Source organism: Trichoplusia ni, chromosome 15 (genome assembly GCF_003590095.1).
Source record: "Trichoplusia ni isolate ovarian cell line Hi5 chromosome 15, tn1, whole genome shotgun sequence".
Classification (NCBI taxonomy): Eukaryota; Metazoa; Arthropoda; class Insecta; order Lepidoptera; family Noctuidae; genus Trichoplusia; species Trichoplusia ni.
The window spans coordinates 350,088-367,270 of NC_039492.1; the positions used below are offsets into that span (position 1 = coordinate 350,088).

Consider the following 17,183-nt stretch of genomic DNA (forward strand, 5'->3'; position numbering starts at 1 on the left):
ATAATTCAATAATAGCTCTGTTTTAATAGTTGTATGAAGAATATAATAATAGGTGTATGACTTTATATCATCAGTTCTGTAAAATATTAAAAGAAACTACTTTTAAGGAAAAGTAGTTTCATTTCAATGTCTAACATTCGCGTAAACCTAAGAAACTCAATAAGAAACCACAATATCAAGAGAACTTGTTTTTTTCTCAATTGTCAATTTGATTGGTTGTTATAATTAGTAATATTTTGATATTCAAAATGATTTGATGTGAAGTTTATTTATAGAGACATTTACAAGTCCTGTGTAAAAAATGTTTTAACGTGTTGCTAATCAATATTCTTCTACTAAACTTTTTTCAGCATAAAATTTAAAATAGTTATTGCCTTCAGCCTTGTTTATTACAACCTTCATTTGTCGAAGAGAAGGAAGAAAAATGTTCATTCCTAAAATAAATACCTTTTCTTTTTAAATTGGAATTCAATTAGTATGACGCCTTTCGCCTGGAGGCTAAGACATTGACCGGCTCTATAAAGGTCGCAAGCAGGCGTCCAAGGTTCATTTAATGAAGGAATTAAAATCATACACTGTAAAAAATGAGCCTTTATTAAAAGATATTTAAAGTCGTCTGGCTTTATGGTACTGGAAAAAGACATGAAAAAAGTTCTACTGCGATATAATTGTGTCGTTTCGTTAATTCTTCCACCTTTTGGCTCTACCTTCAGAGCAAATCAAAAGTATATATATATTGTATTGTCACCGTAACTTATTAAATGTCAAGAAGTTATTCTTATTGATTGGCAATGTTTACCCTTAAACATTGCATTACAAAACGATGTTAAAAACCCAATTCAATACTTGCATGTGGTGAAATAAAGCCCAGTTTACACAATGAAGTTCCAACTCTTAAAAAATTCACTTATGATCCGATTAAGCTATTTAACAAAATAGGGTACTTGACTAAACACAATCTAATTCTTATTTGAAATCTATTCGACAGAACAGTACCTAAGATTTATAGAAAAAACTAAATTGTAAATAATCTAAAGAAATATTTAGTAAAAAATTAGACAATATAATAAATTGTATACTCTAAGGACCTATTATAGACAATGTTACGTCGCATTTAGAAAATAAAACTACAATATATCGGATTGCCTTTTTGACAAGTCACGTGAATTCTTGGTAGATCAATAAGATAAAGATATGTCAGCTTTTGCGTTCAAAGATATGTATCTTGTCAGACCCAGAGGGACTACCATCACGTCTAAAGTACTTACACAGTAGGGTATTTGGGTAAATATAAATCTCTATAAACCGTCAGACAATTTCCTTAAAAATATTGAATAACTACTTTTTTCATTTCATCACACCATTAATTTTGCTAAAATATTGAAATACTAAGTTTTTCATTTCATTAAAAAATGATCAAAATTAAAAGTGTTTAAAATCAAGAAATGTATGGTAGTGTGGGCTATATAGAAACATCACTTGCCAGTAAAAAGGGTACTGGTAAGTGACGTCACACGAGACTTAATTTCACTGTATCGCCTTCAATTTTTATTTACAATATTTTTCGAAAATCTGCCTGACGTATTGAAAATTTATTTTTTTGTCAAATACCCTATTTTAAAAGCGAGACAGCGCTATTCACAGCGTAAAGCGACGACCTCCCTTCCACTTTAAGGGGTGCTGGGCCCAGGTAGCGATTACCTATTGTTTCATGTCTATTGTATATATCTCGCATTTATTTAGAATAAGGAAACATGTTCTTCCAATCGAATTATGTTAGTTAGCTAATCTTGCGATGTATATAATCTGTTAAGTATATTTATGTATAAGAAAGTGTATACATTTAGCAATCTGGTTTAGTAATGTAATCATAATGTTCATACAACGCCATCTAGTCTCAAACTAAACTTTGTATTACGAGGACTAGACAATTGATCGTGCTCAAAATATTTTTCCTGACCGGGAATCGAACCCACAACCTCCGCTATAGCAGTCAGTGCAACTAACCAGTCCAAAGGTGAACTCATATAAGAGTTCTTAATGGAGATATAAAATTGTATATTTTGCTTAATGTATACATTTACTTTTGCTGACCGAACGACATCTTTATATTAGCTAATACCTCTTTACTCTGTTAAATGGTCTAATTATATATAAATGTTAAAATAAAGATTCAAAATATGTTTGTTTGTCGACTTCTATCAATTCGCCGACATTTATAAAGTATATTCTACCTTCTCCATTGTTCATTAATATAATTATTTATGAACCAGATAAATGTCTGAGTATGTATGGAAAATGAAAGATGAATATAGAAAATTAGCTTTTTTATATTATTTATTTGCAATATTGAGTAATGTGTAATGCTTTTATTGCTTTATTAAACGTTATTCTGAAACGTCACTCAGTTTGTGTATGTTAATGAAGAATAAAGAAATTTTCTCACAGGCTGTCAGTACCATTATCTACATATAGTTCGCAACATAACTTTTTAATTAATATCGCAAATAAACAATGTATTATTTTATTTCTTTTGACATTTATTTTCAATCTGTAGTTTCAATAATATTTACAAATTTTCTAGAAAATGTTACTTATGGTGCGCCGGGCGTTATGGTATGTTGGTCTAAATACAAAAGATAATTATTAGATAATATTCTTTAGTTAATTAGGAAATGTTAACTGTACTTTAGATTGATATTTGTATAAAAAGCAATTTACATTTTTGATTGATTTTTGTCATCGTCGCTAATTTTTGTGTTAACTGTACTTACACTTCTAATTCTTCTTTAATTAAATTGTTATTTAACTAATCCGGATAAAACAAGATATTAGTAGAAAATATTTTTTTTAAATTTCATTTTAGCTTACTCAACCTGTGTTTAATATATTTAGAAAAGTTATAGAGCAAGAAACTGTAAGCATTTATTTGGCAATTATCATCATTAATAAACTGGTAATCGTTAATAATTTATAACTGTCAATTAATTTTAAATTAGGCTAAATTATATTAATATTTGTTAATCAATTGGAACAGAAACTTAGAAAAATAATGACTTAAAACAATGTCTACTTAACGTACAAAATTGTACTTAATTTGTTCAAGCAATCACGCAATTCTAGACTCTACCTACTTAATGTTAAGGTTGATATTTATATAATTTATACAGAAATGTGATTATAGAATCTGTTATTTTTAATTTCACACTGTTCCGAATCTCTGCACATTTGTTTATTGTGCAAGGGTGTTAATGAAATAAATAATTTTTCATATTTTTTTTCTTTCTTTTTCATTACCTTTGTTTTTCATAGACGGTATTCTGTACGATCTGTCTGTAAAATTCTATGTATGACACATGTTCGGAATATTAAAATACAAATACAACACAGCCAAGGGCGACACATTATGTCAATAGTAAGTCCAAGGAAATGTTCGAACGCCAGCCGTCGATGAATCATTCAAAATAAAATTTTAATTAGGTAATTACAGCCCAGCTCAAACTTACTAGGACCCTATCGAATATTTACCGATCCTACCCTGTAATTGATACATACTTTCATAGAATTCTAAAGTTTTGGACGCGACAATTACGGTAAATGTAACTGGCATGAATAAAATATTGTCGCCTTGGGGCTGTCGTACTGAAAAATTATCATGACCCTAATCGAAAGCATTTTGAAGTCGGCAAATATCGTCATCAGTCACTTGCAAGAGCAACACTTGCATTTTATACGGCAATTAGTGTTCATTGAGGGGGACACATTTAATTATTCATTCGGTTGTTTGTCCCCCTCCGATGGGTGTGTTGTGGAGTGTCAGAGCGAGACGGGTGCTGTTCTGTGGGCTGCGGCGGCCCGGAGAGGTGTTTCTCCTAGTCGTGCGCGAGGGCTTCGACGAGGCGGTTGGCCCGCGATGCCAGGAAGATTCAAACCGCTCGCAGAAATGCTATCACGAAGGCACAACTTCCGAATAAGTCAAACGAAGTCGATCAGTTAAAAGTTATAATGAGATAATTTTCAATTTAAACAGTTTTATGTTTAGTTTCGTTTTGAAGTTCGTCCACGAAGGTCGCGTCCTTCAATCGATAAACTATTAATTGCCGCGTGTGATTGCCCGTGGCCGGTAGACAACGGAACTACACGCGTGTTTTGGATGTATATTCTATTTGTAAAGTGCCAATTAAAAACATTAGTCATAATTTTTTATCGCGGACCCAGTGTCAGAAACTTTGTTGGTGAAAAGACTTTGCATTTAATTCGCATCTTCATGGAATATGGGCATCTGTTTAGACACTGGTAAGTAAACCGTAACTATAGCATCTGTATATTATTTATATCGAGAAAAATCAACACAACGATGAGCCCCACGTTGTGCGCCATTAACAAACATACACTTGAATCTATAATTTCCATCGTAAATTGCCTTTTGACGAAGACAAAAGTTTTCAACAATCAAAGCCTAAATATACATTTACGTGTTAATAAAAGTAACGCGCCATTATTTGTTACAAGTACCTCCACGGTTTGTTTATCAAAACAGTTTGTGGCCCCACGTTGGGCGCCACGGTAAACAATGTTGGAGCGTGTCACGTCTATTTGTACTTTGTATCAATTTAACGTAATACTTAGCTATCGAAATCTTGCATTAGTTGATTGAATCAATAACAACAAAACTGATGTTTCTTTCTTCATTCGTTTTTAGTTTCTGTTCTCTTGTAAAAGATATTAGTGTCCTTTGACTAGTGAAATGCCTACAGACTTTCAGATGACGACGAATATTGGAAGCAGTAAGTTAATAATCAATAGAATAATTACTATCTATTTGAGTTCCAAAAAGGCCTACGAGACGATCAAACCATTTGAGACAAATGCGTAGGCTTCCGACTCAAATATAAATTGTTACGATTGCTATTGCTTCCATTTCGCTTTTTATCAAGCCATCACGGGTTTCATAGGCTGGCTTAATACAAAAGCAAAATCTACGTCAAACCGTTAAAAAAAATGTGTAATGTGCTTCTGGTTTGGTTCAAAACGAGTTTGATTCAAACGGTTTGGTGTCTCAGTCTGTAGCTAACGATAAAACGGATTGAATGGAGGTATTCTTGTGGTGGATAGAAACATCGGTTTTGTCTAGATTTGGACAGTTTAACAAGACAAAATATAAAGATTACATGAAAATTCTCAAGCATTTCATAAAATACAACGCATGCGACCATTTAAAAATACTATTATCTATTCGCCCCTTAAAACTCTATGCACCCCGTTTTACGGTACGCATTTTATTCTAACCGTATATCAGTTATAACATTCTGTCCACACCCTATTATTAAGTGTTGTATTATAAATACAAACGAAACGACCTTACAGTTCTAACATACATGTAATAAATCTATCAATACAAAATAATCAATACATATTCAATCCAAAGATGGGTAATTATACACTATTTGTATACTTGATAATGTTGAAATACTGAATTATTACTTAAAGGTATTTTATTCTCGAAGATTCCTTGATTGTGGCTTCGTCTTTCTTGTCTTTCTTCATCGCTGAGGGTCGTGACTGTATGAGTTCGCGTTGGCCACTAGAACCATTCCATGTGGATCGGTCTAATTCCGTTTGAAATGACGTTTGAAAAGTTCGACCACAGACGTTCATTATGTCGGTCCATCCGGTATACCGAATACAAAAAAAATAACTCCTAAAATATGTGTTAGTTTGGTTTATTATTACCTCACATTATAAGCGAAGCAAGCAACCATCACTACACATTGAAAACACCTTCATTAGCGGGATTTGTAAAATCTCAAAAATAAATAGCTGTTATTGTCAAAAATCATTATACCAAATTCATAAAATCATTATACCAAAACCTTAAAAAATATTATTATTTCCTGGTTGAAAAACATTATACTATGGAATGTTTTGCGATGCGAATTCAAGATAATGATCCGTGTGTACAAATGACGAGTAAATATGTATTTCAGACAAATAACAGTAGCGGTGACAACTAACAATGGCGACGCGACAGTGCTGCCAACATTCTAATGTAATATCTATTACTCACACGACCCTTGGAGTCCCAAGTTGAGCCTTTTTCATGGTATCCAGAGTTCCAGACAACTCGTTTTTTTTCTTTAAACGACTCCCGTAGTAAGGAATTTCATCCTTGTGTCACGAGGGATTGTTTTTTTATTACAAACATATAAATCACTGGCATAAGACGCCCACCAACTGATAAACATACGTAAATACAGTTTAAACTGTGCCGGATCATGCCAGCGCGGTGCCTGTAGCAAATTCGGCCAACAGCCCTTTGGTTTGATTAAGTTTCTCAAATTCTCCTTAAGGAGACTGGGCTTCTAATTTATGTGTATTGCAGCGTAAGTAGTGCAAACAATAGATTGTGTTGGCAGAACTCAGTTTTAAGGATGTGGTACCTGCTACTTTTTATTAGAAAAGACAAGCGTTGGAGCGCGAGGAGCTCGTGGCTAAGCTATAACCGCATAAGTGAAACGCTCACAGGTTAAGCTCGACGCGGTTGGTCCGTAGATGGGTGACCATTTGTGTCATAGCAAGTTCCTCCGTGTTTCGGAAGGCACGTTAAATTGTGGGTCCCGGCTGTTATTCCTACATCTTTGATAGTCGTTACAGGTAGTCAGAAGCTTGAAAAGTCTGACAACCAGTCTAACCAAGGGGTATCGTGTTGCCCAGGTAACTGGGTTGAGGAGGTCAGATAGGCAGTCGCTCCTTGTAAAACACTGGTACTTAGCTGAAACTGGAAGCCGACCCCAACATAGTTGGGAAAAGGCTAGGCCAATGATGAATGATGACAAGCGTTGGAGCGCGGAAATCGAAGCGAAAGTTTCTAGTTGTGAATAAAATGTTGTAGTTAAGTACGAGTATAGTCAGTTTTCGTTTGCAGTAAATTCCAAGAAGTAGACAGACCCTTGTCATTTCGGAAAAAAAATTGTTAGCAATTAATGTTTGTAGTTGTTAACAGAGGAGCGAAACTAGAGCCGTTGTGGTAAATCTAGAAAATATCGCATTCAATAAGCCGTCACCTGTATTTGAGTAGCAGATAAAACGTCATCCCTAGTCGTTACCCCACTTTAGTAACGTGATATCATCTGTCACAAATTCTCGTAGCCTCGTAGCATAACAAACATCTCGTAGCATCTGAAATGAGCGCGACTCTACACAGACGCTTTAGAAGAGTCCATGCTATCACAAAATAATTTAATTAAAAAACAATAATCAGTAAGAATATTGTATTTTCATAGCGCTACGCGTGTCAACGCTTGCTTATACACGCGTCAATTATATTAATCCATTTGGACACGGTTTTATTAAATGATGTCCTTCCGATAACATTCCGAAAACACTTTTTAAGATATAAATAATGTCTACTGAAATATTATGAGCTTAGAGTTTAATTTTTACCTTGTTACTTGTTTAAAATGTTATTGATTTAAGATCAATTCTTGCCGTCGTAATAAAATATTATGTATTGACAATCCTGTATTACGGTATACGTCAAATATTGGCAAGAAAACCATTATTATATATCATTATTTACTAACCATAGAATAAGTTAATGAACGGCGGAATATTGTTTGTGATTTCAATGATTTGTCGTTAAAAATAATTATCTATTTTTAATTTTAATATCCCGCATCTATTTTCCAACCTGCCAGAGGTTGGAAAATAGATTGGCTCAAATAGTAACTAAAAAGGTTTTTATCCTATCTTAAAGGACTATTAGGTAATCACAAATGAGGTTTGGGCTAAGATTTAGCAGTTTATTCAAATGACCATCTCCGACAAATATTGAAATCAGTTATCTAGTATTGATGATACAGGCTTTGCTTAGTTTGAGACTAGATAGCGTTGTGTAAAACTTGTCAATAATCATTATACTTTCTCTTAAGATTGTGACAACGAGAGCTCTTATTAATTTAGTGATATATTTGTCACGTAGAACAAAAAAATGAGTTGGAGACGACGACCGGGGAGCGCAGCCGAGGCGAGAGCGCGTGGGCCGGGCGCGCCACGCCGTCTGCCGCCGCCTTCCCCATGCAGAACTCCAGCCACGTCAAGTTCGAACCGCCGAGCGTGCCTGTTATATTTATACTGGGTAAGTAATACTTATCTCATCCTTATTCTAGCTGCACCCAAAGCATATACCATGATATTGCCGAACTAAGATTATTTTTAAGGAATGGCTGACGCACAGATATTAATTAGTAAATATTTGTAGTAGACTAGCCGTTGCATGCGTGCAATTGAGATGAAAACTATCCTATGCGTTAATCCAGGTTACAAACTATCTGTGTACTAAGTTTCGTCTAAATTCGTTCAGTTTTTTTGCGTTTAGAAGGTAACTAACATCTATTTATACAAACTCTATCGTAACGCGTTAGTAAGTATGTAGGTATCTGTTTTTTCTAGCGGCAGTGCTTGAAAATGATTGGGTAATCTGGGGTAACTTGACTATCGGTGAATTTGTGTAAAAGCAGTTGCCCTATTGCAAAGTAAAAGCCTCCCTTCCCGTTTTCCATTTCTCCCTACATATGCCCAATAATATCATCATTTCATTGTCTTACCAGGTGGCCCCGGCAGCGGAAAGGTGACGCACTGCGACAACCTGATGCAGGAGCGGCGCGGCGTCGTGCACATCAACATGACAGACCTTCTGCAGCAGTACGCCATCGGGAACGGTACTGTACCTGGACTATTCAATCTGATCTCTGTTCACTGATGATAGAGATCAAAATCAAAAGTATTTTTTTCAAATTAGGCTAAGTGGTACTTTTTGAAGGGTTCAATATACATTGAACAGCATACCGATTCGCTGCGATACAGTTAAGTTTCCACTCACAATGTTTATATTGAGAAATATTTTTTAAGAACAGTCTTTGTTCGTTTGACCCAGGCGAAAGATTATATTAATAAATGCTTCTATTTCTCTGCAAACCGAACGTGCAGTCCGATTGCAGTTATATTACAATCGGGTCAACTGTAAACAAACTGCACTTGAACTGCAATAATTTGCAGTTGGATTGCAGTCAAAATGCAGTCCGTATATCTAGAGCCTTAGACCTTAAGTCCACTTTAGTAAGAACAAAGTACACGTATCGTAAGCTTAAATAAACGCACAAACTGTGACAGAAAAATAACCGAAACAAAATCTTTAGCCAGCGTTTTAAATAATACCTTGTTTTAATAAAACATGTCATTTACAGTCGCGCTGCCTTTCAATCATATTATATATCGTAATGATGTATAATTTAGTTAGCAGCTCGTTGCCGTGACGTGACGTGACACAAAACATTTGCTTATAAAAGCATATTGCAGTTTAACATACAGTCATTATGACATCAACGACGGATACGGACGGAACAAACAGATATTATTTCTGTGTCATAAATTATTTTTCGTTCCGTTGTCTTGCTTCGGTATAGAGAAATTGATTTCTTAACTTATTACAAATAAAGATCGCTTTTAATGGCAAACTGATATCAATTGGATTTGCAATTTTATTTACAAACTAGCTGTTGCCCGCGACTTCGCCCGCGTGGTTAGAAGATATAAGCTAGGAATTTTTGAACGGAAGCCCTCGAAGTGAAATATTTTTCCCAGTTTTTGCCACATTTCCCATTGTATCTTCGCTCCTATTAGTCACAGCGTGATGGTTTATAAGCCTTCCTCGATAAATGGTCTATTCAACACAAAAATATTTTTTCAATTTGGACCAGTAGTTCCTGAGATTAGCGCGTTCAAACAAACAGACAAAAAAACAATCAAACTAGCAAACTCTTCAGCTTTATATATTAGTATCTAGAGATATATTTTTCTCGGAAAATATTTTTTATTAATTTCCCTGAGGGACTTTATTTATTCTGGTGCAAGAGTTTCACAAACATTACAATTATGTTTATATTGACTTGAAAAAAAAAACGTTAAGCGGTTACGGAATGCGATGCGAGCTAATTAAATACCGTGCATGTATATTGGCACGAAACTAAAGTAAAATGCAATGTCAGAATACAATAGAAGGTCAAATATTATAGAATGAAAATAGGAATAAATATTTGTACGTATAACGTGCAGGTTTGATCCCAACGCAGGTTACCAATATTACTGTTTCAAACTTATTTGTAATTCCTAGCTATTCAAAGAAGGATAAAATTGTGATGAAACCTGAATTTCAAAATATTGGAATTCGGAATCGAAAAAATCAACTCTCTGAGGGCTAGCGTGGTGATCAGTGCTCAAACCTTCCCTATTTGTCTATAGGGAAATTTGTTCCCTATGCCGTAATTTCTTTCTTTATGAAAAAAAAATAATCGGCATGTTTGCCGTAAAAATATTCTCAACAAAGTTATAAGTAATTTAGCCACCGTAGACATATCGGGCTACGATTCGTAGCAGGCACCTACGATCCTCCGGTGCTACGTAAAACGTTTTACAGTTAAGGATTCTGCGGCTTTTACTGACGCCAAAATGAGAACGCTCGATTTAAACTTCGAAACGTCCCCGTAGGTAGGTTTTTCACTAAATATAACTTAATTAAAATATTGAAATGAAACTACTTTTACGGATTTTATCGGGCAGTCTGCCTGTGACCATGATACCTGCAAAGGTGTCGAAACGTCGGGAACTAAAATCTAAAATTAAACCGCGATAAAATCCGTAAAATTGGTTTCATTTCAATGTACATTCGCGTAAACCTTAATAAAAATAATTAAAAATACCATTAATAAAAATACTGTTGCATTCAGTTTTTTTAAGTGCATTAAAATACTATTTATACGCCAGTAAGTAATTGGAATATAGTTTATATTTTTTATCACCTATGACTCAGCCCGGGGCGTTGTGCAATATAGACTTACTTAAAACTTTATTGTGTGGTCACTACGCGACACTGGCAGTAATTGTTGCGCAAGTCAGCAGATTGCCAAAACCTTAAAAAAAAAATCATAAAGCTACCTACATATGTTTTGTCACGAGACAACTTCAAGGGAAAAACCTCTTTTCTACTTTTGGTAGGTTCACTCGGCGACACAGGTCCAAAACGCAGTGGCCTCACTGAGAACTTTAATCTTAAATGTAATCGGGCATCTATGAGAGGCCCTCACTCTATGGAGAAACAGACATAAACAGATAATACATATATACTGTAGATGAAAAATACTTATAATTCACATTGAAATGTAAATTATTCAGCAGGTGGTATCTTTCCGTGCACAAAAATATTATTACTTTTATCATTCTAATTCATATCAGGCTTTACATTTTTTAATTTAAACTATCATGCATTAAAGTGACACAGCATTATAGTGTAAAGAGGTCTGAACTTGTTAGATAGTTCCAAGTATCACCTGATCGGTTAAACACCTATGCCTAGGCTTCGATTAGGTAAATGGTTTGTTTGCTCACATTCCTCTCGCAAGGTTGCTTCATAAAAGACAAGGTTGTTCCTAAATGGCTAAGAAATACTTAAAAACTTGTATAAATTGTGCAACAAATTATTTCTGTCTTTAGAAATTAGATGTAATAATATATATATATATATCCTAATATATCCTGGAACTTTTGTGATAAATATCATCATCATTCTGTACATCAACTATGTTAGGTCCTTCTAGGCTAACCAGATGCAGCTCAGTACGTACCAGTGTTTTACAAGGAGCGACTGCCTATCTGACCTGATAACTGGGAGAAACGATACCCCTTAGTTAGACTGGTAGTCACCCATCTACGGATCGACCGTATCAAGTGTAGTTTAATCTGTGATCGATCACTTGTGCAGTTGTAGATCGCCTCGAGCTCCTCATTATGGCATTTACTATGAAATTACTTTGAAAATGATGTAGCGACTTATATGTATTTCAAATAAGGTTGGAGCTTTGTCTGGTCCAACCTAATTTATATACTGTTTATTGTTTAAAGCTTTTGTTGTATCACTTTTTTAAAATAAACTCCCGTAGCCTTGCCGTTGCGTTTAGAATAACGCCTACGCAATGCTTACGTAGCAGATACGCCTCGCCTACGTCGTAGCATTCCTATAAAAAAATGTTTTATAATAGTTCTAAAATGACATCTTGCGTCTTTTTGGGCTTACCTTTTAACATTGGTCAGTACACTGAGATACAGTTTTCAAAATGGACTTAAACGAAAGGCGTATATAACAAAAATAGGAATTTACCCAGATCTGTCTTAAATAAGTGATTTTATTTATTAATTCATCTCGAATAAAAGCCCTCATTCTAAAAGATACTCTTTGTAGCACTTCTACGGTCACCGTTGACCTACAGTTTCTAGCTAAAGCCTTACAAGTTCATATTCCAACTACCCTATTCCTCGAACTTAATTAATAAAAGTTTCCTCTTTAACAGACATGCAAGACTTCGGCACGCTGTCCAGCAAGACGGTGACGGAGGTGCTGATGCTGGAGATGAAGATGGCTCCCACCGCCAAGACTTACCTCGTGTCCGGCTACCCGCGCTCCATGCGCGACGTCGCCGAGTACTCCGACAAGGTGAGGATATAGCATCCGTGATTGCAAGAGGCGGAGGAGAATGGGAGACAAAGGGAGAGCTTAGGCTGGCCTGTTGGTCTAGTGGCTAGTGACCCTTACTGCTATAACGGAGGTCGTGGGTTCGATCCCCACCAAAGACAAAGTTTGTGAGATTTTCTGTTTCAGGGTGTAATTTTTCTATAATATGTATGTATTTCGAAATATTTAAGTATGTTTATCAGTTCGTTGTCTAGTGCTCATAATACAAGCTTTGCTTTGTTTTGAGATGAAACGTATGGCATGTGTGTGTGTGTGTTATAATGGTCTAGCAGTGGGTTATTTATGGCCGTCGACTGGATAAACAGTCGTAATTAAACTGTCGCCTTACCAAGAGATTATATATAACGATTGAAGTAATAAGAAAAATGCTAAAAGGTTAGGTTAAGAAACTTCAGTCCGGATAATCGTTCGTCTGATCCCCAGTATAAGGTACATCCGTACACATAATATAATTATCAATACCTAAACAAATATGTTCAATAGCGTGGTTTATTCAAATATTTTCGTCGATAGATTATCGTTGTCCCGCGTCCACAATAATGTTGACAACTTCTACAGTACTGTCAATATTATTGCGTGCGATGAGTCTGTTACCGAGGAAATGGCTCTCCGTTAGTTTGAGTTGGGTATGAGAGTCTAGTATATCCCCATTATCTTTTCTAGACTGGCAGAGACTTGAGGATCCCTATGGATTAAAATATAGCTAGATAAAAATTCCGTGACTTGTCTCTTGTATCTAACATTTCAGTCTGGAATATTTTCATTTCTTGGTTACTTTTACTTGTCTGTACACAAGTAAAAGTATAATATAATAATGAAAGGATTTTCGCTGCTTTATATAGATTTATTGGTTGTTCTGGGCTTGTTCTTCAGTTCACATATTTTTGACGCCACAAAGTACTAAAACGAATTCATTTAGTTAGTATTCGATTCCTGATTAGATCGTCTTTTGCTGTTGACTGCTTACAACCACTACTAAAATCCCATTTCCGTCTAATAACTTTCAGGAAACGTTAATTATCATGGACTTTCTCAATCGTACAATATATCAAAAGTTGTTTGTCGATCGATTGAATGAAGACGTAGGATAAAAATCGGTATAAATATGTCAAGGGCAGAGTTTATACAACTGGCGCTCACTTCGGGTATGTGTTATGTTGTATCGGCGGCCATATTCCTGCCGAAATAGGCTCTGTTTACGTGTGTATGAACTTTAACTTTTAATTATTCGTACGGTGGCCGTGGTTTTCACTGCAAGAGAAAATTCGCAGAAATTGGACTGAACTGCATTTTGCGTATAAAAAGTTTAACAAACATTCAAGTCACATGCACAATTACACTCCGTAGTCGTGGAAAACTCAAACGCTTGTCCAGCGCAGAGATCGAACCCGGGACACGTAGCGAACAGTGGTTTTGTGGTGATCGCAACCGCCCAGCTTCCCGTGCACTCAGTAATGGTGGATCACAAATCTTTTCTCCTAAGATCGCCTGTATCAAACCGGCAACACGTCACGCGCAGTTTTTTGCGTGATGATGGTGACCTTAAGCACTCAGTTACCCGTGCATTCAAATAAGCACTTTTATACCAGCTCTACTCATAATGCATGACTAGACACAACAGTCCATAAAGTAACACTACAAACATTATCAGCTAATGTAAGTATTCCTAGAGGGGACCAGAGTTATTTGCTTGACTATTTTTATTGAGAGACAAACACATATTGTGAGGAATCAAAGGTCAAAGTTCTAAGTCTTGTGTAGAGTCGATTGCATAATGTTAAGTAACTTTCATTATTGCTTTTATAACTTCGCAACTTTTCATTGTATATTTATATACCAACATTTCAATTTTTTTAACCCGACTGGCTTTACTATTTTTTATCCATCTCGTATGACTGTAGTTTATCTGCCGACAGTTTCATTTTTTATCCGATTTGAGTAACTCGAAGACTATAAAATGAGCTGCGCGTAAAATGTTATTCTAAAATGGCAATTTCAAACAATAATATTTCCACTATTAAATGATGTAACGATGCGAGTCGTTCGACGCGGGATCCCGCCGAGTCAGCTCATGATTAAGGACTCCGGTTGGGTCCGAAACTAGTCGGCACCCCCGATAATTACGCGTGAGTAAACCGTTACATCATTTAATAATGAATCAGTCACATTACAGTTATTATAAAAATAATATTTCCAGACCAATCTTTAACTTCGTAATGAAAGATGAAAAGCATATAAAAAAAAGAGTTCCAAATCTCTGCACTTCGAGGCTTTAATCTCAAATCCACTCCCACTATACAAACTCGTGGAGGTTCATACACACACGTCATAGTTATCAGGCACTGGCTGTACGTAGAACTTTTTATTTTATTTAGCCATTACTGTCCCACTGCAGGGCAAAGGCCTCCCTTAGGTTTTTCCACTTTGTCCGGTCTATTACTTTTTTTCCATTTTTTGTGCCATCGCGCCATCTCATTCGGGGCCGTCCTCGACGCGGCTTTATGTTGGATAGAATCCAGTGGGTACATACTTTGGCCCAGGAGTTATCGTACAAGCGACAAACATACATAGAGCCTTACAACAACAAAATATTGACGCGTAGAACACATGTTACACTCGTGAAATTCCGTCACAGGCCTTTAATAAAATCAATAAGTTTGGAATTAATAGGACAAACATTACTGTTCGTACGTTTGTACATAAATGATGGCGGCGAGACAGTGACCAAAGAAAATATGAAAACGTCTGCGACTCAATATACGGGTGATAGTTTGTTGAATTACTTATATTTGTATTTTAAGTTTTGAAACTTTGAAAGTTGTTTGTAAACTGTGATACACGTGGTTTGGGTGGAGGTGTTGGCAGCTGTTGTGTGTACATTCCTTCCTCGATTTCTGGAAATTGGTATTTAAAAGTATTTTTGTAAAGTTTATACGTATTGATCTGAACATTTGCTCACTTGCGAGTGCCGATTTCAAATTCAAATTCAAATACTTGCTTCGGAGTTTCTTTTTGTAACGCCTTTTTCAATCATCGTCTGTTTGTTACAGACTGAAGTATAATGTAATGGGAAAGCATGATAAAACAAAACAAATTACCTTTTTGGGTGCCCGACAGAACCTATAAATATTACCATTAAATTTTCAAGCCCCTAAACATTGTGGTTTGCTAATAAGGTAATGAGTACCTACTGTAAGTTACCCCACCATTGGACCTAAGGTCATAACAATTGCAAGAAGTTGTTACATGAAGAAGCTGCAGAAGCTGCTCTCACTTCGCCTTTGACAAGTCCCTGTTCGAAAGAGCCTGTGTTATCAAAAGACCTACCACCGTCTTACTCCTCTTTCGTACTACTTCTCATTAATTTCATTGCAATCTCTAAGACAGTCAATCGTTTCTCCCGAGACACACGAAGAAAAGTTTCATTCTTATTTGTTAGTGTCATTGAAGATCCTGGCTTACAAGACTTCATAAAAAATATTTACCTCCACTTTTTTTTGGAGGTAGCGATCGTGCGAGTGAGTTTGCACTCTACGCGGCATAGAGCGACGTCTCCCACCCACAACTACAGCATTCTTACTTCACGAGGTGCTCCCCAATCTGATATTGTAAACGAACGTGTTGATGTGTAATCGCCATCACTAATTATATTAATTAGACGACCTTCGTGCTGCCAGCCGTGACTCGGCCGCTATCTGATGAACACGTGATGCTGAATGTGACGTGATGGTATATTTACAAACGATATTACGTGTCAGGTTTAGCGGTTCTATGATTCGTTTTGTTTGTATATGGTCGCATGTTCGAAGCCAGACTAGAATAGTCTTACAATTGGGCAACAGTATCTTGCCGTAGAAAGCAAAACTTACCACTTGTCTTTAAACCCTGGGTTTTGCACACTATGTTACTGTAAGTCACGATATTTTGAATATAAAGGGACCTCTCATCTGTTACGTCCTAGTTTAGTTATACAAAAGCAAAGATAAAGATAATTAATTAGACCATAGATTGCAGGCGGAATGAAAATACACAATTTTTTCTTCAGCGAATTAAAATTAATTATTTTTTGCTTTTAAAGTCTTCGTACAAAAAAGTCAGAAAAAAAAAATTACGTTACATTTTGTTAGAAAATTTAAATTAACTATACATAATACTTACATGCCAACATTACACCACCCATGCAAAGCACGTATGATACATGAAATACATACCGTAATAAGCTGTGCTTAGTAAACGTCAATTTAAATAATAACGCGATGACTCACACATACTTGGAAGCATGACGTTTCACTGAAGTTTGTTTTCAATAGAAACTATTGCTGATGGAGGACCGCCCTTTATATTGTGGGACTGTAATTATGTCTCATAAGTTAGAACCAAATTAATTGGCGTTTTGTTACTGGACTGACGTGATATTGATGTGAACGATTTATTTAAGTGTCAATGAAGTTTTCTAGCACTTAATTTTGGATGTTTTAATCTGTAGTTGCATTTTGTTGTGTAACGCCTTTTTTAATGAAACAGGTGTTGAATTTCTGAGTGTCCATTAATTTATTAATTTAAATAGTGCGCCAAATAGTTTCGGTTGATTATACTTGAA

The 17,183-nt window shown here is 35.7% G+C and overlaps 1 protein-coding gene across 1 annotated transcript in view; it reads left to right on the forward strand.

The window, feature by feature from the left end:
• The first annotated feature begins 1,388 nt into the window (after positions 1-1,388).
• The window catches only part of LOC113501217 (adenylate kinase isoenzyme 5), a 33,898-nt gene continuing 18,103 nt past the window's right edge, over positions 1,389-17,183 (forward strand). The window contains exons 1-4 of the mRNA XM_026882288.1: positions 1,389-4,296; positions 7,982-8,137; positions 8,610-8,720; positions 12,402-12,544. Of these exons, the coding sequence (XP_026738089.1) occupies positions 4,275-4,296; positions 7,982-8,137; positions 8,610-8,720; positions 12,402-12,544 (432 nt within the window). The 5' untranslated portion in view covers positions 1,389-4,274. The remainder of the gene's footprint in view (positions 4,297-7,981; positions 8,138-8,609; positions 8,721-12,401; positions 12,545-17,183) is intronic.